The 27,500-nt window shown below is 37.1% G+C and overlaps 1 protein-coding gene across 2 annotated transcripts in view; it reads right to left on the bottom strand.

Moving 5' to 3' along the window:
• LOC122796020 (granzyme A-like) overlaps positions 1 to 21,475 on the bottom strand; it is a 144,678-nt gene extending 123,203 nt beyond the window's left edge. For both annotated transcript variants that reach the window (XM_044064498.1, XM_044064499.1), the window contains exon 1: positions 21,361 to 21,475. In XM_044064498.1, the coding sequence (XP_043920433.1) occupies positions 21,361 to 21,460 (100 nt within the window). In that variant the 5' untranslated portion in view covers positions 21,461 to 21,475. The remainder of the gene's footprint in view (positions 1 to 21,360) is intronic.
• Positions 21,476 to 27,500: the final 6,025 nt, after the last annotated feature.

Genomic DNA, 27,500 nt, shown 5'->3' with positions numbered 1-27,500 from the left:
TAATTAATTGCATTAAGATCAGCACTCACATAAGTGTCAACTACTTTATACCTTTGGTATCTTCTTACTCTAAAAATGAAATGTGAATTGCTATCTGGTTTCTAATCAGCCATTTTAGCCAGGAAAGGACTAGTGTACTTTTAAATGAGTAGACGTTTTTTTTTCTTTCTTTCTTTTTGCACTTGACTTATGAGCAATATATGTATGGGTCTATATCATATGTTCGAAGTTTTATAACTTCAAACGTTAAATTATCAAATTTAAATGTTTGAAGTTATAAAACTTCGAACACATAAAAAAAAAAAACTAACGGGTGTAGGCAGGGGGGCAAACATACACTAGTCAGGTAAATTCCGTTTTTTTTTTTTTTTTTTATTATTATATGTTCGAAGTATGAAACTTCAAACATTTAAATTAAATATAATATATTCCTTAAATGTATAGCATATATATTATATATATATATATATATATATATATATATATATATATATATATATATTATATATATATATATACACAGTGGATATAAAAAGTGTACACACCCCTGTTAAAATGCCAGGTTTTTGTGATACAAAAAAATTAAACCACAATAAATAATTTCAAAACTTTTCCCACCTTTAATGTGACCTATAACCTGTACAATTCAATTGAAAAACAAACAAACTGGTTAGGGGAAAAATATAAAAAAATAAAAAATGTACAGTAAGCTGGTTGTATAAATGTGTGCACCCTTAAACTAATACTTTGTTGAAGCACCTTTTGATTTAATTATAGCATTCAGTCTTCTTGAGTAGTAGTCTATCAGCATGGCACATCTTGACTTGGCAATATTTGCCCACTCTTCCTTCCAAAAGCATTCCAAATATGTCAGATTGCTAGGGCATCTCTTGTGCACAGCCCTCTTCAGGCCATGTCACAGATTTTCTGTTGGATTTAGGTCTGGGGTCTGGGTGGGCCATTCCAAAACTTTTAATTTTCTTCTGGTGAAGCCATTCTTTTGTTGATTTGAATGTATGCTTGGAGTCATTGCCATGTTGAAAGGTGAAATTCCTCTTCATCTTCAGCTTTCTAGCAAATGTCTGAAGGTTTTGGAAAAAAAGTGACTGGTATTTGGAACTATTCATAATTCCCTCCACCTTGACTAAAGCCCCAGTTCCAACTGATGAAAAGCAACTCCAAAGCATGATACTGCCACCACCATACTTCACAGTGGGGATGATGTTCTTTTGGTGATGTGAAGTGTTGTTTTTGCACCAAACGTGCCTTTTGGAATTGTGGCCAAAAAGTTCAGTCTTGGTCTCATCAGAAAATAACACATTTTCCTGCATGCTTTTAGGAGACTAGATGTATTCTGTTGTAAAATTTAGCCAGGCCTGGATGTTTTTCTGTGTAAGAAAAGGCTTCCGTCTTGTAACCCTACCCCATGATCCAGACATATGGAGAATACGGGAGGTTGTTGTCACATGTAGTACATAACCAGTACTTGCCAGAAATTCCTGCACCTCCTTCAGTGTTGCTGTAGGTCTCTTGGCAGCCTCCCTGACCAGTTTTCGTCTTGTCTTTTCATCAATTTTGGAGGGACATCCAGTTCTTTGCAACATCACTGTTGTCCCATATTTTCTCCACTTTTGATGACTGTCTTGACTGTGTTCCATGGTATATCCAATGCTATGGAAATTTTTTGTACCCTTCTCCTGACTGATACCTTTCAACAAAGAGATCCCTTTTGATGCTTTGTAAGCTCTCTGTGAACCATGGCTTTTGCTGTAACAGGCAACTGAGTAAATGTCAGGAAAATCGTACTAGGACAGCTGAACTTTTTGGGGGTTAATCAGAGTCTCTTTAATTGATAGCAGGTGTGTACCCAAGAAGACTGAATGCTGTAATTAAATCAAAAGTTGCTTCAATAAAATATTAGTTTGAGTGTGCACACTTATCCAACCAGCTTATTGTACATTTTTGTTTTAATATTTTTCCCCTAACAGATTTGTTTGTTTTTCAATTGAATTGTACAGGTTATAGGTCACGTTAAAGGTGGGAAAAGTTTTGAAATTATTTATTGTGGTCTCACAAAAACCTAGCATTTTAACAGGGGCGTGTACACTTTTTATATCCACTGTATATATATGTATTATATTTTGTCATTGCACATACAGCAGGCCTTTCAATACATTTATGTGTTTGTTTTATAAGTTTAAATGCTACTGTGAATGTGCTTCCTGTCAGAGGAGCAGTCTTTATATTTGGGTCTCCAGGGTGGAGGTGTTTGCAGGCTGTTTAATGGTGAATGTATTGATTTGCTTTGAAAATGGTAGTTTTAAGGGATATAAACACTGTAGAGTGACAGATGTTCCTACTCCTATAGTGAGATAGAGTCTGTTATCTGAAGGCACATTTGCTGGAACGGAGTGGTTGCTGGTAAGGGATAAAGCAACAGGTAAAGTATGAAAGGATTAAATTGGTTTTATTGTCTGCATGTTGACATCTGGGGCTTCGTGGTTAGCGAAAGTGATTAAAAAATTGTTGTATCTCCCTTCTCCACCTGAACAAGTGATCATAAGTCTTACTGAAAACAAAGCTTCATTTTGCTGTTAAAAAATGGACTTCTATGACTATGAAATATTTCAGATATCTGTGAGGAAGTGAGATGGAAGATTTGACGTTAGGCAGTACCATGTATTAAAAATGTCAGTAGCCTGAAAAAGAACTGAATGCAGCACATTGAATTATTTTTTTCTAAATGTTCATGGGTATTACCCACTCATTTTTTCTTTCTTTTTTAATATCAGGTTTCATACATTATTGTCGATATGGCTTTTTTTAACTTTCAGCCAATCAAGTTCAGCATTTTGAAAAGGATACTTAATAAGTTAATAAGTTATAAATAATATCTCATATGTAAACTGTTGTAATGCACTACTGTAGCATATAAAAGAAAGCGCATATTGTTCTTTTAATAGCATTTTCTAGTAAAATTCTGACTGTCTTGTTGTAGCATATTTTGTGTTTTGTGGTAAGTGAGATTTAAATATTGGTGAGAATTGGTGAGGCATACAGTAGCAAAGAAAGAGGCTATGTATTTGCAAGTTTGACTCTAGAGGGGCTGGTAAGGAATTTGTTTGGCCTGCAGAGTATACTGAGCTGTTGTTTTTTTTTAATTTAATTTTGAATGTGCAGATCAAATTTCAGTTGATCATCTATTGTGACACCTAGTAACTTGTTATATGATATGACCTCTATTTCTGTATGGTCGAGACAAGATATTTTGAAGATGTTTTGGGGAGGTATTAGAGATTTGTGTAGAAGCAGTAGTAGATTGGTTTTATTATGCTTTAGGAAAATGTGATTTTCACAAAGCCACTTTTTAATGAAGTTGAAGGCATTTTGAGTAATGGACTGCAAGTTGGGGAGGGTATTTGATGAGCAGATGAGTGTGGATCATCAACATTAATGTGTTAGATGAGGGGAAACCTGTTGGGAGGATGTGTATAAATCATTAATAAATGTGCTAAAGAAGAGAGGTCCTTGTGGCACACCACTATTAAATGGGAAAAAAGAGCAGTACATAGACATTTTACAGACTGTCGTGGGTTAGAAAAGTATCTAGAGAACTAGCTGAGTATTGCATTGATAGACTTAGTGAAGACATTTTAGAAAGTAATTTGGTACGAGAAACAGATTCAAAGGCTTTGTAGAGATTTAAACACATTGAAGAAACCAGGTTAGTGTTAGTATCCCTAGTTTTGATGAAGCTGTTGAAGAAGGCAACCAGGGCAGTTGTTGTACTGTGGTAAGGGCAAAAGCCATACTGGGTAGAGGATAGTAGATTTTCATGGAGAAGGCATTGTAACATTTGCTGATAGACACATTTTCTAATATTTTAGAAAGAGGGGATAATATAGCAGTAAGCCTGAAGTCTGATATATCAGTAGACTTACAACCTTTGTGAAGTGGGATGGTGTAAAAATGTTTCCAAGTAGAGATGGGATATGTGATATCTACGTGATTCTAGAACGGATAATTGATTAAGATGGAGACTGGATAAGCAATGGAAGAGGCAGCAAGTTTTATATATTTTGTAGGTAGATTGTCAGTGGAGGTGAGGAGGACCTAAGTTTTCTGAGCAGATGTTATAATGTGTGGGAGAGACAGTTTTTAAGGAGAAAGGAGACTCGTATATAGTGGGTATCTTGTCATGGTTATTGTGAGTTTGTAAAGAGTTGTGGGTTAGGGTTGCATTTGAGATTATGAAATGGGAGCAAGGGTACCCAGGGGGTGCACTTGCACCCCCCTGGATTTTCTTAACGCTATCTGTGATAATTTGGCAAAACTCACTTTTTTCTATCACTTCCACTTACTTTTTTTTCTGTAAAGCAACACACTTTTTTCCATCATTACCACTTACTTTTTTTTTTTTCTGTAAATCCTGCATCGTTCGGAACTTCGGAAGAGATGTTAGCGGAGGTGGCAGGCAGTCACATGACATGATGATGCATAATTGACAACTGACATGATGAGCTTCAAACTCCTCCTTAAATTTTACAACCATAGTTGCATAGACTAGTTAATTGGATGACTGCAGGTGGATGGTGGAAGAGTATCCTGATTCCTGGTTATTCCTGACATGAACAAACCAAACCATCGTGTGGTGGAAGGACTGGACTGGTGGTGGTGTTGGTATAACAAGAAGAAGGTAGGTTGATCATTCAAAGACAGGGAACAAGTCCACTCCTGAGTCCTGACTGAGGTAATTTTTTTTTGTACAGTGACTGAACACTTGGCGCTAAAACCCTCAAATTGTGCACAAGTTCAACTGATGTACAGTACTGCACATCCCTCCATTACAGTGTGATGAGCTGCCATCTTGCTTTCCTCATGTGTTCGTGTGCTTTTCTGCCTGCCGGCTGCCAGTTAGTGTGGAGCTTTAAAGGTTGTTGCTCCCGGTTACTTGATTCTTAGAGTGTCAGGAGTGATTTGTGACAGACGAGTACCAGTAAGTGTGAAAGGGAAGGTCTACAAGAGGGTAGTGAGACCAGCTATGTTATATGGGTCGGTGACAGTGGCATGACAAAAAGGCAGAAGTTTGAGCTGGATGTGGCAGAGTTAAAGATGTTAAGATTTGCACTGGGTGTGACGAGGGTAGACAGGGTTAGGAATAAGTATATTAGAGGGTCAGCCCAGGTTGGAAGGTTTGGAGACAAAGCCAGAGAGGCAAAATTACATTGGTTTGGGCATGTGCTGAGGAGGGATGCTGAGTATATTGGGAAAAAGATGCTAAGGATGAAGCTACCAGGTAACAGGAAAAAAGGAAGGCCTAAGATAAGGTTTATGAATGTGGTGAGATAGGACATGCAGGTGGTTGGTGTGGCAGAGCAAGATGCAGAGGACAGGAAGAAATGGAAACAGATGATCCGCTGTGGTGACCCCTAATGGGAACAGCCGAAAGACAATGATGATAACCTTTAATTCAAACAGTGTATATATTTCATTTCAGCCATTAATTCATTCTGTCTTAGCATTCCTGCAGAGCAAAAGAAGTCATTATGTTTCCATAGTCTTCACATTATTTATCATGGCAACACCAAAAATGCTTCTCTGATCATATTTACCTTCGTGCAACTGCTGCACAAAGGTAAATACGATTGGAGAAGCGTTTTTGGTGTTGCCATGTTAATGTGAAGACTATGGAAATATAATGAACTTCTTTTGCTCTGCAGGAATGCGAAGAATGAATTAACCCTGCCTGTATTCTCTTCTTCACCTCTCTTCCACGCTCACCATTACTCTGAACTATTGATCCCAAGTATTTAAACTCATCCACCTTCGCCACTTCTACTCCTTGCATCCTCACCATTCCTCTATCCTCCCTCTTATTCACACATATATTCTGTCTTAGTCCTGCTAACCTTCATTCCTCTTTTCTCTAGAGCATATCTCCATCTCTCCAGGGTCACCTCCACCTGTGTCCTACTCTCACTACAGATAACAATGTCATCTGCAAACATCATAGTCCATGGAGACTCCTGTCTGATCTCGTCTGTCAACCTGTCCATCACCATTGCAAATAAGAAAGGGCTCAGAGCTGATCCGTGATGTAATCCCACCTCCACCTTAAACGCATCCATCACTCCCACCACAGACCTCACTGCTGTCACACTACCCTTGCACATATCCTGTACCACTCTTACATACTTCTCTGACACTCCCGACTTCCTCATACAATACCACAACTCCTCTCTAGGCACTCTGTCGTATGCTTTCTCTAGGTCTACAAAAACACAATGTAACGCCTTCTGAACTTCTCTGTACTTCTCCATCAACACTCTCAGAGCAAACATCACATCTGTAGTGCTCTTTCCCGGCATGAAACCATACTGCTGATCACAAATCATCACGTCCCTTCTTAACCTAGCTTCCACTACTCTTTCTCATAACTTCATGCTGTGACTGATCACTTTAATCCCTCTGTAGTTACTACAGCTCTGCACATCACCCTTATTCTTAAAAATCAGCACCAAAACACTTTTTCTCCATTCCTCAGGCATCATCTCACTTTCCAAGATTTCATTAAAAATCTGGTTAAAAACTCCACTGCCGTTTCACCTAAACACCTCCATGCTTCCACAGGTATGTCATCTGGACCAACAGCCTTTCCATTCTTCATCCTCTTCATAGCTATCCTTACTTCCTCCTTGTTAATCCATTGTACTTCATGATTCACTATCCCCACATCATTCAACCTTCTCTCCCTCTCATTCTCTTCATTCATCAACTCCTCAAAGTACTCTTTCCATCTCCTCAACACACTCTCCTCATTTGTGAGTATGTTTCCCTCATTATCCCTTATCACCTTTACCTGCTGCACATCTTTCCTAGCTCAGTCCCTCTGTCTAGCCAATCGGTACAGGTCCTTTTCTCCCTCCTTAGTGTCCAACCTTTTATACAACTCTTCATACGCCTTATCCTTAGCCTTCGCCAACTCTCTCTTTGCCATGCACCTCATCTCCTTATACTCCTGTCTACTTTCTTCATCTCTTTGACAATCCCACTTCTTCTTCGCCAACCTCTTTCTCTGTATACTCACCTGTACTTCCTCATTCCACTACCATGTCTCCTTGTCATCCTTCCAATGTCCTGATGTCACACCAAGCACCTTTCTAGCCATCTCCCTTACTAGCTCTGCTGTAGTTACCCAGCTATTTGGTAACTCTTCACTGCCACCCAGTGCATGTCTTAACTCATTCCTGAACTCCACCTCACAATTACCCTTTTTCAATTTCCACCATTTGATCCTTGGTGCTGCCCTCACACTCCTCCTCCTCTTCTTGATCACCAGTGTCATCCTACAAACCACCATCCTATGCTGCCTAACTACACTTTCCAAGGCTTCCACTTTACAGTCTCCAATCTCCTTCAAACTGGCCCTCCTACATAAGATATAATCCACCTGTGTGCATCTTCTTCCACTCTTGTATGTCACCCTATGCTCCTCCCTCTTGTTAAAATACATATTCACCACAACCATGTCCATCCTTTTCACAAAATCCACTACCATCTGACATTCTGCATTCCTTTGCTTAATACCATACCTACCCATCACTTCCTCATCCCCTCTGTTCCCTTCACCAACATACCCATTGAAATCTGCTCCAATCACCACTCTCTCACCCTTGGGTACAGTCATCACCACTTCATCCAACTCACTCCAAAATTTTTCTTTCTCATCCATCGCACACCCAACTTGTGGAGCATATGCACTAACAACATTCATCATTACACCATCAATTTCCAGCTTCATAAACATCACTCTATCCGACATTCTTTTCACCTCCAAAACACTCTTAGCATACTGTTCCTTCAGGATAACTCCTATGCCATTTCTCCTCCCATCCACACCATGATAAAACAATTTGAACCCACCTCCGATGCACCTAGTCTTACTCCCTTCCATCTGGTTTCTTGCACACACAATATACCAACCTTCCTTCTGTCCATCATATCGGCTAGCTCTCTCGCTATACCAGTCATAATGCCAACATTCAAAGTTCTGACCCTCACTACCACAGTTATAGCCTTTCTCCTCTCTTCCTGCCTTGGGTCATGCTTTCCACCTCTTCTCCTCCTTCGGCCAACAGTAGCCCAGTTTCCACCAGCACCGTGTTGGCTAACAGTACCGGTAGCGGTCATTGTTAACCCGGGCCTCGACTGATCTGGTATGTAAATATTTACTGGTGTCCACATGAAATTTTTTGGCGAAGTTTTACGCCGGATGCCCTTCCTGATGCAACCCTCCCCATTTATCCGGGCTTGGGACCGGCACAAAAAAATGCACTGGCTTGTGCATCCCAAAGGTTAAAAAACCAAAAAAGAATTGAAAAGTAAATAAAGCAGACCACATAATTCCAGCGAGAGACAAGGCAAAGCACACTGTTGAGAAAGGGCAAGAAATTGTATTGTCAAATGTTGCATTTCTGTATAAGGCAGCTGAAATTTAAGGTCAGGAGACTAAACCGTTTAGTGTCATCACATCAGCAGGTGTAAACCATTTTGTCTTCTCAAGCTGGACTAGAACATAAAAAAGTTTGTTGTACTAGTTGTTGTTCATCATGGAAAGTTGTCTGATTTATGAAACTTTCTAAAATGAGAGCTCTTGTCTACAACTTTATAAACTTCTGAGTGCATTTGTGAACTTACCCCACCCCATCTAGTGAGGGATCATACTGTCTTATAGAAGAGCCTGTCTTTACTACCTGGATACAGGACACTATGCTAGCCATTCTAAAACACATTAAAGTTAGGTCATCTTTTCTTCAACACTTACCCTCTATCTTCTGTATTTCATTTTAATCTTCTGCTCTCTTCCACCTGTTGCCTTTCCACATTCATTCTCCCCTCCCTCAGATAGCTGTTTCATTTCATCTGCCTTAGTCTCAGTTTTTACACCCCTCATTAAAAACTTTCCTTTGATCTAACGATAAGCACTGTTTTGAGGAGAAACCAAGCACCGGACAGCTCTAGGATAAAACCAATGGATTTATTGAAACAAAAAACACAACGTTAAACGCGTGACGAAACAACGCGTTTTTCGTCTTTATAACAGACTTCATCAGACAACAGGAAACACCTAAAAAACATATATATATGCTGGCGGAAATTCAAATCATCCAATAAAGTTACATCTCATGAATATATAACATAATTATATGGTGTAAAATGATGACTGACTTAATGGTTGAAATGTGTTCCTACTAATATCATAAACCAACCTTGAATCCTAATGAAAATCACATACATTGAACTACAAGATAATATATAGATGATGGTCACAAATAGAAACTATTGTTAATGTATATAGAAATGTGTTAAAACCCAAAAGCAAGTGAGCTCTCAAAGAGCCAAAATTCCAAAACATTATACAACACTCCCATCCAGTGGCCAATATGCAAAATGACATGAAGATATACACACTAAATCAGTGTGACGTTTGTGTATATATATATATATATATATATATATATATATATATATATATATATATATAATGTGAATAAATAAAGGAATAAAATAAATATAAATGAATAAATGAGAATCAATGAAATTGTGTAAATAAATAAATAAATAGATGGATAAATAGCTATATATATATATATATATATATATATATATATATATATATATCTCCAAAACCTGCAATGAACAATAAATATCATAAATATATATTTTTCTAGTATATACATCTATAGAATAAATATTAAAAATAGGCATGTAAAATATATAAAGTGTAAAAATCTCTCTAAAAACTATATCTCAACAATTAAAAAGCTAGGGTAGAAACATTGGTAATAAACAACAATGAAGAAATAAAATTTAATCATAACTGATTACAGTCTAGCAGCCCTCATCTTTAAGATGGGTGCTAGGGAAACATTGTCATTTAAACCTGGGAACTTATTGGCTTCTAAAATAATTTGCCAATATAGTTCCCGATATTCAATCTTGGTTTCCCATAAGCCACCCCTCTCATCTTTCTGAACTTCCTCTATGATGAAAAACATGTATTTAGCTAAGGGACAAATAATGGTGTGTCTATATAATGCGTTAGTGGCTTTTTTATTTTTTGTATCATTAATATGTTCATATATTCTTCTTCTAATTTTCCTCTCTGTCTTGCCCATATAAAAACTAGAGCAAATCACACATATAGCAATATATAACACTCCAAAAGAGTCACAAGTACTATGAGTTTTACTCATAATTTCTTTTCCCCTAGATTCAATAAAGACACTCTGTGTGTCAGCCATCCAAGGACATTGAGAGCACATCTTGCACGGAAATGTACCATGGGACTTCATTGTTTTCTTCTTCTCATTGTGTTGTGGCAACAGCCAATCTTTAATATTACGTCCTCTTCTAAAAATAATTTTTGGGGGTACATTATCTTTTAAACTAAGATCACTGATTTTGGTGAATTTGTCCCATTCTTTATCGAAAACTTTTTGAATTATAACAGCATCTCCACTAAAATCTGTAATTTGCTCAATATTAGTCAAATTTTTAGGCTCTTTACCTAAAATAGGTTGAAATCTATATTTTCTACCTCTAATAACTTCTTCTTTAATTTTTCATAACAAATTCTATATGATATCCTCTTTCCAAAAACATCTGAGTCAGAAACTCGCATTCCTCAACAAAATCTAAGTCATCAGATGTCATTCTGGAAATTCTAACAAACTGACCTTTCACAATACTTCTTTTCTGATGAATTGGATGTCCACTACTAAAGTGTAAATAACAGTTAGAAAAAGTTTTCTTCCTAAATACTTTTGACTTAAAATAATTTCTGTCTTTGGTTAATGTAATATCTAAATAATTCATTTCTTTAAAACTGATTTCATGAGTGAATTTAAAAAAAATTAGTGGTGTTGTTAATGTACTGTATGAATTCATCTAACCTTTCTTTACTGTCCTTCCATAATATAACTATATCGTCCAGGTAGCGCTTATATAAATACCAACAATCTTTGTATACACTATGGTGAATAAAATTCATTTCCCAGGTGTTTAAAACCATGTATAGATTGGGGAACATCTTGCCCCCATCGCTACACCACTTATTTGTTGGAAATATTCACCTTGAAAAAATATATAATTGTGTTTTAACACCATTTCCATTAAAACCATACAAGTATATATTTCATTATCACTCATGTCCCCAAAAGACCTAATGGCTTCTTCAAACCATTCAAGACCTAAATCATGTGGTATAGAACCAAAAAGGTCTACCACATCGATGGTCACAAGAATTAGATCGTTATTAAACATATTCTCTTTAACATTATAAAGAAAATACCAAGAGTCTTTCAGGAATGACATACCTTTCATCATTGATTTTTTCAGTTTTACATCTATATACCTAGCTAAGGGTAAAATTGCTGAACCTTCAGCAGCTACTATGGGGTGTAGAGGTGGGTCCATAAAGTTTTTGTGAACTTTTGGGATCCCAAAAATGGAAGGAATTTTAGGCTTATTATTATGTAAAAAATCAAGCAAATCTTTGTTAATAATTCCTTCCAAGAATAAATCATATAATGTTGAATATATTCTTCTATAACCAATATTTATCTTGTTCTTAGATACATTACTATATTTTGAAACATCAAGTAAAATGTTGAACATTTTCCCTTCATACATAATATTATTCATCAATACTATACCTCCCCCCTTGTCAGGTTTCATCACTCTTAATGTAGCATCCCCCCTTAATTATTGCAATAATTCCTATTCAATAGATGAAAGGTTTGGTGCAAATTTGTTTCTCTTGACTGCCTGTCTTAACTCATTTTCTATTAAATTCTCAAAATTCCTAAATTGTGTATGGATAGGTGGATTCCAAATACTTTTCTTTTTTAATTCTTTAGATACATCACCACGTAATTCCCCTTCACCACAAATCAGTTCAAAGTTTATTTTTCTTAAAAACATTTTTAAATCTATCACGAGTCTACTGATATCACATTTTGTTCTAGGGACAAAATTCAAACCCTTAGAAAATAAGCTAAAATATATGTTAATACTTAATTCTTTCATGCCATCTGAACATACTATCTCCTCCCCCTCCCCCTCCATCCTTTCTGCTGAAAATTCCCTTCTCTCTGATTCTTTATTCTTTCTGACCTCCGGAGGGGTGGAAATTCTAAAGGGTCCAAGTTATCTTGATCAGTCATTTGAAATTCCTTATTATTGTTGTAGCCCCTATTCTCAAAACCACTACTATTAACATAATTAAATATAGCTCTAGGTTTGGGATATTGTAAATGGTGTTCGTATTCAAATGTATCTCTGTTAATTTTCTTTTTCTTCCTTTCTAGAATTCTATCACATTTCATATCAATAACTTTTCTCAACTCAAAATACTTCTTTTCTTCATCTACTGTAAATAAAAGATCCTTTCTGATCCTTTCATTTACTGTGTCAATATGTTTCATTAAAATATCCATTTTATCATCATTGTTCTTAATTATAGCCCTAATAAGATCAAAACCCCAATTGTCAAACATCTTAAGTAGTGAGGCATGACATTGTGTACCCTCTTTAACATTGTTAGGAAACTTGTGGACACATAAACCTTTCGGTACTAACTTAGCTTGCAAACATTCTCTTAAATACATATTATCAATATTCAAGATTTTATATTTCAATAATGTCATTGAGTATAGTTAAATTGCCAGCATAATTGGAAACATGTTCATCATCTCTTACGAGATAATCTCGTAGCTCAACTCTCTGTTTGAGCCAGTCACTTAAAGTTAATGCATGGTTTGAAAAGTCACCTTGTAATTCTGGCGTACCACAATCTCTCCTTTGTACGTCATTTCATTCGCCTAAATTATTTGTTTCACCACTGCTTAACAAAATATTGGGTATGTTCTCGGCACTATCCAATCCTGAACTCATAGTTCCCAAAGGGCTTGAATGCGACCGTTGAGCATGCCTGATAACACCATCTCCGCTCACCTACCTGTTTTGTACAAAGGCACATTGGTTTCCTGGTAAAGACGCATTACCACTGTTACGTATCAGTGAGTCACAAAGTAGAGTCAGCATAGCAACCAACTGACTCAGCTGACCAATGAGTGCAGTTAACTCGTTCCTCTTTTGCAAGTGTAGGTCCCTGCCGACCGGGGAAAAGCTCTTGTGTTTCGTCAAGCGTTTAACGTTGTGTTTTTTGTTTCAATAAATCCATTGGTTTTATCCTAGAGCTGTCCGGTGCTTGGTTTCTCCTCAAAACAGTGCTTATCGTTTGATTACTAGTTTTGGTTTTGCAGTGTTCTTCTACTTTCCTTTGATCTGTTTCTCCTTCTTAATAGAAGTGCAGTGGACCTAGTTTATGACCTGATCACATTTGCAATATTGCTTTTTATGTTTGTTTTAATGGTGTACATAGCTACTTCCTGAGACACGTGGTCAAATAGGGGAAAAAAACCTTTGCCCAATATTTCAGAAATGCTACTTTGTCATTCCAAATTTGGCAAAAAAGTAAAAAAGGCAAATGCCTGATTTTTTTTTGTGTTGGACAGTAGTAAACCCATTTGTACCACTGACCACATGAAGTGGAGCTGAGGCAAAGATTTATTTTATTATTTTAAATTAATATAATCAAACTGCTAGACATGACAGCTGCTCTTCAAGTTGAGACTTGAAACTAAATGCATCAGAAATGAATTTCAGAAGTTGGAACAGATGGTGTCTACCTACTCTTTAGGGAAGTACATAGTGTTGATAATTTTTTACAGTACTTGTTGTGCCTTTTGAGATGTGAGTGTGTGTGTGTGTGTGTGCTTGCCTATGAGCACGTGTCTGATGGAAATTGAGAACTGTGGTGTATTCTTATAATATTTAGGACAGAGACCTGCGGTGGTGGTGCTGCGGTAGTGTTGTCGCCTCACAGTAAGACGCTGTCCGGTTCGATTCTCAGCTAGAGCGTATTCTGCATGGAGACATGCATGTGCGTTAGGCCTGGTAAGCCAGTATGTAAAAATCAACTGCCAATCATTAGCGGACCGGAGTTCCGCTGTGGTGACCCCTAACCGGGAAAAGCTGAAAGACACAAACAAATAAAAGATAAAGTGTTAGGAGGTTTCCTACATCAAAAACCTCAAGCATGAGAAATGCTAAATGTTAATGCCTGAATCTCTGAAAGGCAGGACCCCCATCATGTGTGTGTGTGTGTGTGTGTGTGTGTGTGTGTGTGTGTGTGTGTGTGTGTGTGTGTGTGTGTGTGTGTGTATACAAAAAAGAAAAAAATATATATATATATATATATATATATATAAATATATATATATATATATATATATATATATATATATATATATATATATATGTCTCCTCAGTCTTACCAACTCAAAGAAGGTGAAATCTCCAAACAGAAGTCAAATGTACAGATTTTCAGTGTCTAGATTTCTGCTTTATATTTTTAGTCTGTTCCTCATAAATTTTTTTGGGGGGGCAAATCACTGGGATGATGAGCTAACCATTAAAGTTAATAAATAATGACATGCATTTCAGTTTCAGACTTCATATCATTCAGAAAATGCATTCTAACACAAATCCTTTTATTCTAGCAACTTTCTAAATGTGTCCTTAGTTTTGGGCCTTCCATGTTACTTGCGCTAAGAGATTGACAGGTAGGGGTGTGTATCAGAGGAAGGTAGTATACCCCTTGCCTTAGCTATCCAGGTTTTTGCAGAATGTCCAGATATTTGCCTCATATTCCACCTGAAAAGGATTGCAGTTGCTAAATAGTGACAGACATTTTGGGTTTTACGTGTCATATTCTTTAGAAAAATGCTTACTAACACAAATCCTGTTATTCTAGCAACTTAACTTTATAAGTTCATTAGAGCAATATTTTAATCTGTCCATGTTTATTTTAGGCTTTGTCAGATTTCGTTTAGTAACAGGTTAAGGTGTGTGTGTGTGTGTGTGTGTGTGTGTGTGTGTGTGTGTGTGTGTGTGTGTGTGTGTGTGTGTGTGTGTGTGTGTGTGTGTGTGTGTGTGTGTGTGTGTGTGTGTGTGTGTGTGTGTGTGTGTGTGTGACTTAAATGACCTACTTAGAGTTAGCAGGTGGAATTTATTTTCAAGGAATTGAGCTTCAAGGGAAGAGAAGTGTACTGCTGGTCATCATGCTAGGTTTGTAAAAATGTGCAACTGTTTTGTTTAGCAAATGGTATCATTGTAGTATAGAATTTTAAAGCAGTGTTAGCACAGCAGCTAGCATACTTGCATCTTGATATAGAGGGCTGTAGCTTCTACTTCCACAGTGTGTAAATGTGTATTTTAAGGGGGTGGGGTGCTGCAGTCCTGTCCTGAGTATGTCCTCCTTTGGTGCCTAGTAACTATGAACCACTTTTTCAACTTGTCACAGATTCCCTATTGCAATATATCAGCTTACCATTTCATTTAACGTAGCATAGACAATTTATTCTTCTAGAGCAACGGGCACTACATTTGTAGATGAAACACTGAAATGTATGTTTTATAGTAACAATCATTAGTTTCAGATCGTTTTAATGTGGAATTCAGATGACTTCTGCAGACTGCAGAGATTGTGCATATGGACTAATATCGGTGGATTATAATGATAGAAGTTTGAGTGGCCTTTTATGGTTGAAATGTTCTGAACTAGGCAGTTTGTCATTACTGGTTCATATGTTTTGAATTGTTTCACTGCTTACTGGAAAATGTTCAAAACTATAAATTTAAAATACACTGTAACAAGTGGTGCAGGTGCTGTATTATACAAGGGATATAATTCAATTATTATCAGGAACATGAATCACCATACTTTTGCATGGTCCTAAAAATGTGTGCATTTGATATGCTTTGAAAACAGCCCACAGGTGAACTTAACCCGCCACTGCCCAGATGCAGTCTCTTTGAATGGGGGTTTCAATGCTGTTTCAATGAATGTGAGTTTCAAAACCAGAGAAGTTTTAATGCTAAGTCTGTTTCCATTGCAAGACTGTTGCTTTGTTTAGCAAATGCAAAATGCCTCAGTGTTTGTGCTATAAAATTTGAAATAAAAGTTGTACATTAAATCCAAATATCTGTAATCATTGTAGAAGTAAAGCATAAAACAGTATGCACACTGAGAGATTTGAACAGTGTCTATGGCAAACGGGGAGTAAAAGCCAAGTAATGGGACACTGGAATGGCTGTGTGTGTGTGGGGGGGGCTGCATGGGGGAGGGGGTACTGTGTAGGCGGGGCTCTGGGTTTTGCACCCCCCCTGCAAAAAATCCTGCGGGCTCCCTTGAATGGGAGTTAAACATATTAGCAGTTTGTATGGGAATGCTGTCAGGGCAGAGGATGGGGCTAGTAGTTGTTCCAGGATATAATATTTTATTAATAGAAGACCAAATCTTTTAAGATTTTTTTTTACTTTATTTGTGGATCTAAGCAGTACTGTTTTTTTGTCAACTGTAACTTGAGTTGTTGTTCTGTTTAAAGATGCCTATAGTTTTGTAGGTGAGCTGGAGATTTGGTCCTTTGCCAGATTCACCAAACTTTGTCAGTCTCTTGTATATTAATGTTCTGCTACTGTGGGATAGCCAGACAGTATGGGATGATTTAACTGTTTTTATTCCAGTAAAGGCAAGGCTAGTTAGAGGAGTGAGAAACAGTGAGTTGAATTTTAGGAAAACATTGTCCAGAGATAAGGTATAAAGAGTAGACCAGATAGGAGTTTTCAGGATATTTTTGCAAACATCAGGTTTAAAGTTGATAAAATTATAACTTTCCCTAAGAAGATGATCTTTGGTATGATAGTCTGTTAATTTCTGGACACAAATGAGATTGTGGTCATTGAGGGAGTATGGAAGATTTCTAGGGGATTTGTATAGATTAGGATTTCAGAATAGGATCCAATAAAACATGGAGCCCATGGTAGTAGTTAATAAAACAGGGAGCCCATGGCAGTAGTTTTGCTGAGGCTCTTTGTGTAAATCCATATAGACTGATACTATTGGTGGGATAGTCTCATGTAAGGTGCTGCCAGTCAGCATTGACATGACCAACGATTGTAGTTTCATAGACTATAGAATCTGATATCAAATGTAGGATATCCCAGGATAAGAATGTTTTTACCCAGGGGACGTACAGAGCGATGATGCATAGCTATTTATGATTGTTTCGTTTATGGTAGAGTGTAGAGTGAAATTTTGGTGAAGCAATAGATGAGGGAGAGAAAACAAGGTGAATGGAAAGCAGAATGGCAACACCATCTGTTGTTTTTTTTTTTTTGCTTAGTCTGTCAGCATATATAATATTATAGCCTGGGGGATGAATTTCAGAGTCTTTGATGTGGGGGTTTTAAGCCACATTTCAGTGGGGATGACTATATCGGGGGTGCAATAAGATACCCAGGAGTGGAATTTGGTTACTTTGTTTACTATGCTTTGGATATTGATGGCAGTTATTTTTAGATTTTTAGTGAATGCAGATGTAGTGGGGGGGTGGTACAGAAGACGTTACTGGCCCAGGATTAGGGTGTACATCACCATATTTGACAATATTTTGGAAGTGTCAGCAAAGGACATATTGTAATAAATTAGTATTGGACTAATATTTAAGTCTGAAGAGTAGACGGTATAGAAGACAGATTTGTATTTATTTTTTTTATGTGGTAACATTAAAGTTTTTATTTGTATACTAATTAATTTGACCTATAGGAATGTTTTTTTTTTTTTTGAAGCACATGATGTGTTTAAGGTTATATAAGCTTGTAGTGATTTACATGAGGTTACTTTTAGTTCTGACGAAGTACTGAGGGTATTGGGATGAAACTACATGAACAATGGTTGTTTAACCTGTATGTGCTAAATTGCTTTGAATAAATCATTTAATTTTGATCAACAGCCACCAAAAATCCCAGCAGAAACACAGCAGAGGTGTATAAGCAGTATAAATGCTTTCCTTTCAGTATATCATAAAATGCCAATAGCAAATAATACCTGAGGCAGAGCAATATTAACAGCAGTCCAAGTTACACAGACCAATAATCGAAGAATAGATGTATAGTTTATTATAAAACAGGGTTAGTGCTTTCGCTGTAAAGCTTCATCTGCCTGGTAAGGTTTCCTCAGGCTGCATGGCTAAATAATTCCAAACAAATGCTCGGTATCCAAAAAGAACTGGTGGAATGCCCTCAGTCATTGTCTCTCCAGTCAGTCCCTGGTAACCAGTCTGCTAATGGAATCTAAGTTAGTGCCATTTTGACCCTAACACCACATCAAGATCTTTGCTTTGCACCTTTCCTATTCATTTCCTTAACTTTTCTCTGACCCATTTTCCTTCATATTGTAATGTATTTTTTCATTTACAACTACTTTTGTAAGAAACTCAATTCCTTTTAGTCTGCTGTTACCATTACACATTTTTATCATGTGTCCACCTCCCCCCATTTCTTAAAGGTTTACACAGTAGGTGCATTTAATTCCATAATGTAGCTTCTGACTGATGCAAACACTATATCACTTCTTCTCATTTCTAAACTGCCTCCATCTTGTCTAGGTTCTTACTGAAATGAGATCTCCAGAAAGTACTTACATAGTGTACCAGCAACACATTTACAAAGCTAAGAAATTCTAGTTTACTTCTGCTAATGGCATTTTGATGCATCTGAGTATCTACTTGCCCTAACTTGTTTCCTGCTACCCCACATTATTTGTTTACATTTCCAGTGTCATAGAAGAAGCAAAGTATATTCAGGACTGCAGCTTCGTGCTGAAATTTAGAATTTGCTTTAATACTTTACATATGTTATTATGGTTGCTTCTTCTAACACCCCCACTTCACAGAAAGGTCATAATAGCATTGCAACATAATGTAATTAATTTATAAAGCTGTTTGACAGCCTAGTGAGCCTGAACAACGATTCTATAAAAGAAGCAAGTTAATGAAAATGACATATTAGAAAATGGCATTGTGTCATAGTAACACAACAATACATAAACACAACTATTGTCAATAAGGGTCTATAGCATATAATTGAATGTTGACAATGTCGAATGTTCTAAAGAGCGAAAATGCCAGAACTCGGACTCCCCCACACTCCCCGCTAAATATATATTCCAAATCGGAGATCGCACTACAGTGAAGAAAGGGCAAATATTCCGATCTTCACTGTACTGCAATCTCAATAACAGAACTTCGAGTTCCGACATTTTCACTTTTTAAAGCGTTCGACATTGTCAACATTTGATTATATGATATAGATCCGTCAATAAAGAGCAAAAAAGGAACAATGCAGAAAAACATACATTTCTGCAGTTCACTCTAAATGAATATTCAAAAGAGCCAGATACAGAATAAGCAACACAGATAACAGTACAAAATAGTAGATAAAACATTTAAGAATGTTTTCAACCTATTCGAAATGTTAAATATCTTTTAAAGTTCACAAATATTTAATTTAATAAATTGATTAAAAACAAAGTCATTAAAACAGATTTTTTTTCAAACATGGAACATGCTGCAAAAAATAATTAATGGAAGTAATTTAGCTCAGACTTTAAAAGTTTGTCACACATATAAACTACAGGTAGTAATCTCGAGAAGGATTAGTTGCAGCCCTGAAATTCCATGTATGCTTATGTGCGCGGGGTTGACATACAAAGGGACTTTTGTAATGCATATCATGCTTTCATCTGCTATGATCAAATTGGTCCTACTCATGTCTAGACAAATAACTCTGCATGATATATAGCTGCCACCTGAGATTCTACAATGGGGAATGTACCCTCAAGCGTGTACCTCTTCCATCACCTTGAAAAAGAGGAAGAGGGGAACTTTGGCAAAACAAAAAAAAAGAGTTATTAAATGACATCACTGCAAGAGACATGGTGGTGCAGCGGTAGCATTGTCGCCTCACAGCAAGTGGTTCTCCCATTCAATTCTCGGCTGGAGTGCCTTCTGTGTGGAGTCTGCATGTCCTCCCCGCGGTCGAGTGGCATTCGAAAGACATGCGTAAATGGGCATGCCTTCATTGAAGGCTGAGCATTGAGTTGGCACCTTGGCACCATAAAAATATACTGCCAATCATTAGCGGACAGGAGTTCTGCTGTGGTGACCCCTAACCGGGAAAAGCCGAAAGAAGAAGAACAACTGCAAGAGACATTAAAAGCAGTTCACACTCACTCCTATCATCAAGACAACTTTAACTTATTTATTTATTTTTATTCTGAGTAAAGTGCAATAGATCTGGGTTGAAATCATATGACAATTAACTGCATGCTCTTCCATTCTGTGTAAGCATCTAACAATTCAGTGCTGGAGTAATAATGAAAAAGACATTTTGATCCCATGGACCTTACCGAGCTATAAAATACATCCACCTTTTCTATACAAGGTATTTGGGAAAACAAATCTCTAAAATATACAATTTCTAAATATCAGTCATTATATATATATATATATATATATATATATATATATATATATATATATATATATATATATATATACACTTCAGAATCCCAAAATAGTGAAATCTCAAATTTCAGTATCTCGAGCCCAAGAAGTTGAATCCACAAAACAACGAAAACTGAAAACCGCGAAATTCCAAACCTCGAATACCGGAGGTTTTGAATTTTGTGGTTTTACTACAGACACACGCACACACACACACCATCCACCACACAAACACACACACACACACACCATCCACCACACAAACACACAATCACTCTACTACATGAAAGCAGGGGGCAAGCCCCCCTGCACCCCCCCCCCCATGTGGGGGGCTGCGCCACCCACACTCCCTTACATAAATATTCTCACTTTGAGGTCTCACTACATACAAACACACACAAAACACCACCACACAAGCTACTTTCTCTTCACACATACACATCATAGCAACAAAACACACTGACAAACACCACAGCCCCTACCCAAACCCCTTAACACACACACTTACCTGAATACATGACCATAGCGGAACTTTAGAAGTGTGAAATTCAAAACCTCCGGTATTCGAGGTTTTGAATTTCATGCTTCTAAACTTTTGCTATTATGTGGATTTGGCTTCTTGGGCTCGAGATACTGAAAGTCGGGATTTCAGTATTTTGAGCTTCTGAAGTATATATATATATATATATATATATATATATATATATATACCAAACTACAGGAAATATGTGGCACAATTAAACTTGCGGTAAGAACCAATACTACTTCAGTAAGTTGCTGCAAATATACATGGGTTCTAAGTGCTGTACCCTGAGATAGGTAGTCTTATGTACTTCCCAAAATGCATTATATTTATTTAGGAGCATAAAGTATAGTTTTTACTTACATTTAAGCAGCAGTACAGAAATCATCACAGCTGAAATAATGATGCGTGCTAAAAGGAGCTTCATCACTGCTGGGAAATGTGAAAGCCCAATGTTCTGCATACCTAAAATGTGGCAGACTATTAAATAGCTGCATGGAAGGAAGTGGGCTAGAGATACTGTTATCCGAAAATATTCTTCATGTGATGTCTGATGTTTCTAAAGATACATATACTTCTTAAGAAAAAGGAGAGGAGGTGTTTCTTTGGGTTGTGGCAACATGTTTCTGCTGTCTTCCAAAAATAACACTGACTAAATTCACTAACTAGAATGCTAACAAAATCTGTTATCTTTTAATTAACATTTATAGAGATAGGTATGAATAAATCATTTGGTTCTATTTTAGGAATGAACAACAGTGCAAATGCTAAAGCAGTAAGGCACATATATAAAGTTAGAAGTGTAAGGTTTGCTGTGTACCACTCTGGATTACTTTTAAGTAGGTGTAGGGTAATACCCAAAAGAACAATTAGCAAATATTGCATGACATTCTGTTTGGATTTTGTTTACTTTGGAATTTCTATAGTATCATTGGTCTGTGGAAATTCCATAAAACATGATAAGTACATCAACATAACCTGCTTTCAATAAACTGTGTTTGCATCTAACTATCTATATTCCATGTAACTATCCTTACACACACAAACATATATCATTGTTAATAAAAAAAAAAACATGCAACAAAAATTTACAGTATGTATTATTCATCCATGCTGTTAGATATACAAAATGGCAATATCTACTACATGCAGTCTGATAACCTTAACCTGAAGATACAGCTAGAACATTTTTCTGTGTTATTTCATTTGAGTTATAAGCAGCATGCACTAGATTTTGGCAAAGACCAACTGAAAATTAAGGTGAAGCAGAGTCAAAATGTAGTAGTTAGAAGTATTAATTGACATTATTGACTGGGTCGTTCAAAAGGCTTATTGCCAATGAAGATTTGATGTAGTAATGGTTGTAGCAAGTGGCAGTTATAGCAAACTGATACCTACCTTACACCCCTGTTAAATGTTCATCTTGCTAGACTCAGATTGCTTGTTGTGGGTATCACAGGTTTTTGGATTCATCAACAGTAATTCTACCATAACTGGTTTATATATCATTTTACCTTTTCTAGGAAGTGGGCACCCAACACATCTGTCTGCCATTGAGACATGTCCTGGAGCCCTCCTTGATCCTCTGCTTTCACCCTTGCTTGACATCTGTCTAAATTACCTCTTCAGACTGGGCCACACAGGTGTGGAAATGTTGTGTTAAGTGAATAGGGAGGAGTGTGTGTGGGCAGGAGAACAGTGCATCCTGGTACAGTGTCATCCTAACAGTCACAAAGGGCTTTTTGGTATGAACACAGAGCACTATGACATCATCATAGAGGGCTTTCTGATATAAACCTCAGTGGACAGAACACTATGACATCATCATAGAGGGCTTTCTGGTATGAACCATAGTGAACAGAGCACTATGATATCATAAACATCATCACATAATGTGCTGACTACAGTCCACTCTATCACTGAACAAACAACACCCTACCTTGCAATCATGGTATCACCCCCTGGACACCAGGTATTGCCCACATCACAGGACAAAACACACTCCCTTCATCCTATATATGGGTATATGCCACCCACACTTCCTCCAGCACCTGAGGCACTTATCAAATATGGCTTAACTGGGTCATAGTCAGGGCTTAACACCCCTCTAAGCCACAGAGTCAAGCTGTTATTTTACCTTTTAGTATCCAGCCTAACAATTACCATGTACCATTGCAGTCCTTACGGCGTACCTCTTCTGCTTTAACAATACTATGGCTTCTCATCACATTACTTAATGACTGATATTACTTATCATCAAAGCCTAAAGCACTGGTGTACTGGGATAAAGCCTTGACTATGACCTAATTGACCTGAGTTGAAATAGTGTCCTCACTGGAGCTGGTGTAGTGGATGGAGAGGAATGACAAGACTTAAGCCTGTCCTCCTTATAGCAAAGAAAAAGGAAGGATGTGTCTGTGAGCACACAGTCTGGGGAAGAATTATCAGACATAGGTACTTGTTTATTGGGGAGGGGAGGGTCAACTGATCACATCACATGGAAGCATGACATACACAGCAAAGGGCCACTGCATGTCAACCCCTTGGTCAAAAATGTGCAGGAGTCAAAGTTGCAAATAACCACCCCAATACCCCTCAGTATAACACCAATACTCCAGGTAAACATGTCCATCTCCCCCAGGGAACAAATAAGAATACATGGGTCATAGAGCTCGCACTCAGGAGAAACAAACAAGTCAGTAGAGTCGTTAGCAGGGTAGGTTTAATTGTCAGAGGAAGAACAGAGCAAACAATAAAACAAAAATGATATTATTCATTGTCAAATACACATCTTCTTACTTATTCAGTCCTGCCCCCTCCTTACAAGCACTTCCTTTCTTCAAGTTCAGTTTTTATTTCATTAAAAGCTCATCTTAAATTGTTCTTTCCCTTCTTCCACTTGACTTTGTAGAGCACAATATTATACTTCACCTATACTTACATTTTCTCTCTCCCAGTCCTTCCACACCTAACTATTTTTAAGTATTTCATCATTGCTAATATATTCTGTCTTTAAGGTCATAGGCAGTTACTAGGCTTGCAGACCAGGGGCTCACTAAGGAACCTAGCCCAAATTTCCAATTGCCCCCAAGCACTGTCTAGTTAAATGACTTGCTCAAGGTCACGGTGTAGGCAAATGAGGGGTGTATTTGCTGATGGCTGAGCTAACACTAAATGCTTACTTCCATCCCATCTATTGCAAGGCCTATTACTTAAACATTGGTACACAAAGGAGCACTTGGGGCTTCATTCATGCGCTCTCACAGCTAGCCAGCATAATTTTCACTTTTGACTCGCATTTGTGTCATCTCTATATGATGTTTAACTCTGTAACTTTCCTGGTATCTCCTTAAAGTAAGCTGAAAGGATTATTTAATATATTAGGCATAGAAAACAATGTGACCAGTTCCTAATGCATGGTACACTTCATAAAAGCAGGCTTTACTTCCAGTCTGCTAAACATTTTTTTTTAATTTTTGCAAAAATAACAAATGCTTAATTGTGCAACAGTTTTCCAGGGTCATCCTGGCAAAATTAAAACAAATTAGAATATAATACAATGCAATATAATATAATTCATGCAATAAAATTAATAATGTAAATGTTATGAGGTAACAAAGTGCACATGTTATGAAAAATAGCAATTTATAACTGATAATTACAGAAACATCCTGGACAAAGAGCAACATAAAGTCCTGTTTTTGCAACTGTTATCTTATAAACTGTTATAATTATTGATCAGCATGCTTTATAATTATTTATACAAGCTCTTCTGATTAGTCTGTAAAGTAGCAATGAAAGGTTTCTAGCATAATGTAGAGATAGTGGTTATTTTGCTTCCAGAGTGCACAGCGGTCTTTATTCTGAGGATGAGAACCATACTCAGAGAAATGCTACTACCTCAGAAGTATAATATGACTCAGAAACGCTAAAATACAATGGGTGGGTTAGTGTGTAAATGATTTTACCCACATACGGGTGCCTGGGACAAGCATGCCAGTCATACTGCATTCAAAGAATGAGCTGAGATGCCAAAATGGCTGTGCACAGAGTAAAACATAGGGACAATATGCTGCAGCATGAATTGTTCAGTGTATTTGTACTGTGAATAACCATCTTGTATGTAAAATACCAAATTAACAATCTTAATAGTCATGTTGCAGTGAAATGTTACAAAAAATGACTTTGCAAATAGAAAGTTCTGTACAATACTGCAGCAAGTTTTGTAAAAATACATAGTAAAATGTGATTTAAAACATGGCCACAAGCTGGCACTGCAACATACGACATATGAGACTCATTATTTCTGCACCTCTCTTACTCATCTTTGGCACAGAACTCTGAGTGTGTGTTGTGCATGTAATGTGTTTGTATCTTTACATAAAAGGCATATCATAAGAAAAGGATTACTACAAAAAAATTATTATAAGAAAATTATTTTTTTGCAGATACAGAAGCTAAAAAATGTCTGCATTTGAAGCACGTAGAGTGAATGTGTATACATATATATTAATGCTACTGTTTTCTGCAATGTTCATATGCTTTTGGCAACAGTTTGATATGAACAGAGGGACTACCATTATACGCAGAAAGATCATTGCATCAAAATACTAGGATATGTCAGGGTACTTTGGCTCACATGAACTGCATCCAGTGCCAGAGGCAAACATGTCCTGATGCATGACAAATGACTTGAGGTTTAGAAATTTATGTGGAACGTGTTGGCAGTGTACAGAGGTGACAGAGGAGGGGAAGACACTGAACCTTTACACAGCAATGGACTAGAAAATGTCACTATATCTAGTACCTAAACACTGGGACCACTGAGAATGTATCAAAGGCCATTAACGGACTACAATGCAGAATAATACAGTAGCATAAGACACATGTATTAATCACAGTAAAAATTATGCAAAAACGTTTAGTGTTGGATAGACATGATGTATTCAAGAAGTGTTTTTTTTTTTTTTTTATTTGGCTTGGCAAAACTGTTGACTTTGTGTCCGGACTGTTAATTTATTATTAATAAGTCAAGTCCATACAGCAGCCAAGTCATCTTCCAGTTTGTCATTTAGTATTGACTTGTATTTATGGAATGCTTTCAGTACTATATCATGTGTATGTGGAGACCATGAGATGTACCTTATCATATGTGATTTTATTAAGTATTTTTCCTTGCTGGCAGATATTTGAGATGTGCCCTTAATCTGTGGCCTCTGAAGGAGAAGTTATCTTTAGTGGGGAGAAGGTAATGGCATGTTTGAAGCTAGGGATTAACATTTTAGTGGTAAGCATTAGGTTAAAAATGTGTGTGTCTTTTTTTTCTTTGTTGGGGTGGAGGTTGAACTGCTTTGACACAAAAGCTTAGCATGAAATATGTGTAAATGTAAGTTATAGTTGGAATCCAAAGTTTCCAGCAGTTGTTATTGTTCATAACTTTAAAGTGGAATGAAGAAATGTATGCAACTGAGTCATAGGCCAGGCAGAAGAGAAATGCTGAAACTGGGCTATTAAAAACAAGGGTTGGATGGAAATCAAATCAAAGTGAAGTTATCTGTTAGTGAAAGATTAACAGTGACAGTGTGTGTGCTGCTTAGCAGAAGACTTTAGTGGTATTAAGAGTTTTGATTGTCTGCCACAATGTTTTGAATTGGAATAAAAGCTGAATTTTAGGTATCTAGGGCTTTAGCTGCATTAGTTTTTAATCTTATTTCCATTTTGACTGAGAGGAAGTTGCCTTTTTTAGTCATGTTATTACAGTCTTGTTTCCAGTCCTTCCAGCCTGATCATTTTTGTTGATCTTATCTTGAAGTTCACTAGACAATCAAGCAGTGGCGTAACTGCGAGAAGCGAAGTGAGGCAATTGCCTCAGGGCGCCAAGCGGCAGGGGGCACTTTGGGCCCCCTGGAATCCACTAACTAGGTAATCATTTAATTTAAAAAAACAGTTTTTTTTTTTTTTCTTCTTTAAGAAGAAAGAAGTGTAGTCGCGTGCTGACATCATCGTGCAGCACATATTTTCAAGTTTAGCTGGAACCGAAGCGGATGGTTTAGAGGACTACTTGCGAGCGAGCGGTTCGGTTTAGAGGACTACTTGCGAGGGGGAACTGAAATGGACTGACGGACGGAAGATGGGATTTCAGAGTGAGTAATGTGTGGAAGATGGGATTTCAGAGTGAGAGGTGTGTGTGTGGGATTTCAGAGTGAGAGGTATGTGTGTGGGATTTCAGAGTGAGTGGTGTGTGTGTGTGTGTGTGTGTGTGTGTGTGTGTGTGTGTGTGTGTGTGTGTGTGTGTGTGTGTGTGTGTGTGTGGGATTTCTTTTTTTACTTTTTTGCAGCCGTCCAGTGTTGTAAGCATTTTCTTTTTGTTGGTAAGACACAGCTGTTGGGACATATGCATTGCATTGTGTACAACAGTATATTTTCTTGTGGACGTAATGTAAAGAGTTCAGTGTCTTGTGAAAAAGAAAAAAAAATGTACCAAACATTTTTGACATTTTATG

The sequence above is a fragment of the Protopterus annectens genome, chromosome 2.part2, assembly GCF_019279795.1.
Source record: "Protopterus annectens isolate FY-2018-M chromosome 2.part2, PAN1.0, whole genome shotgun sequence".
Taxonomy (NCBI): Eukaryota; Metazoa; Chordata; order Ceratodontiformes; family Protopteridae; genus Protopterus; species Protopterus annectens.
This window is presented reverse-complemented; position numbering and strand designations above follow the sequence as displayed.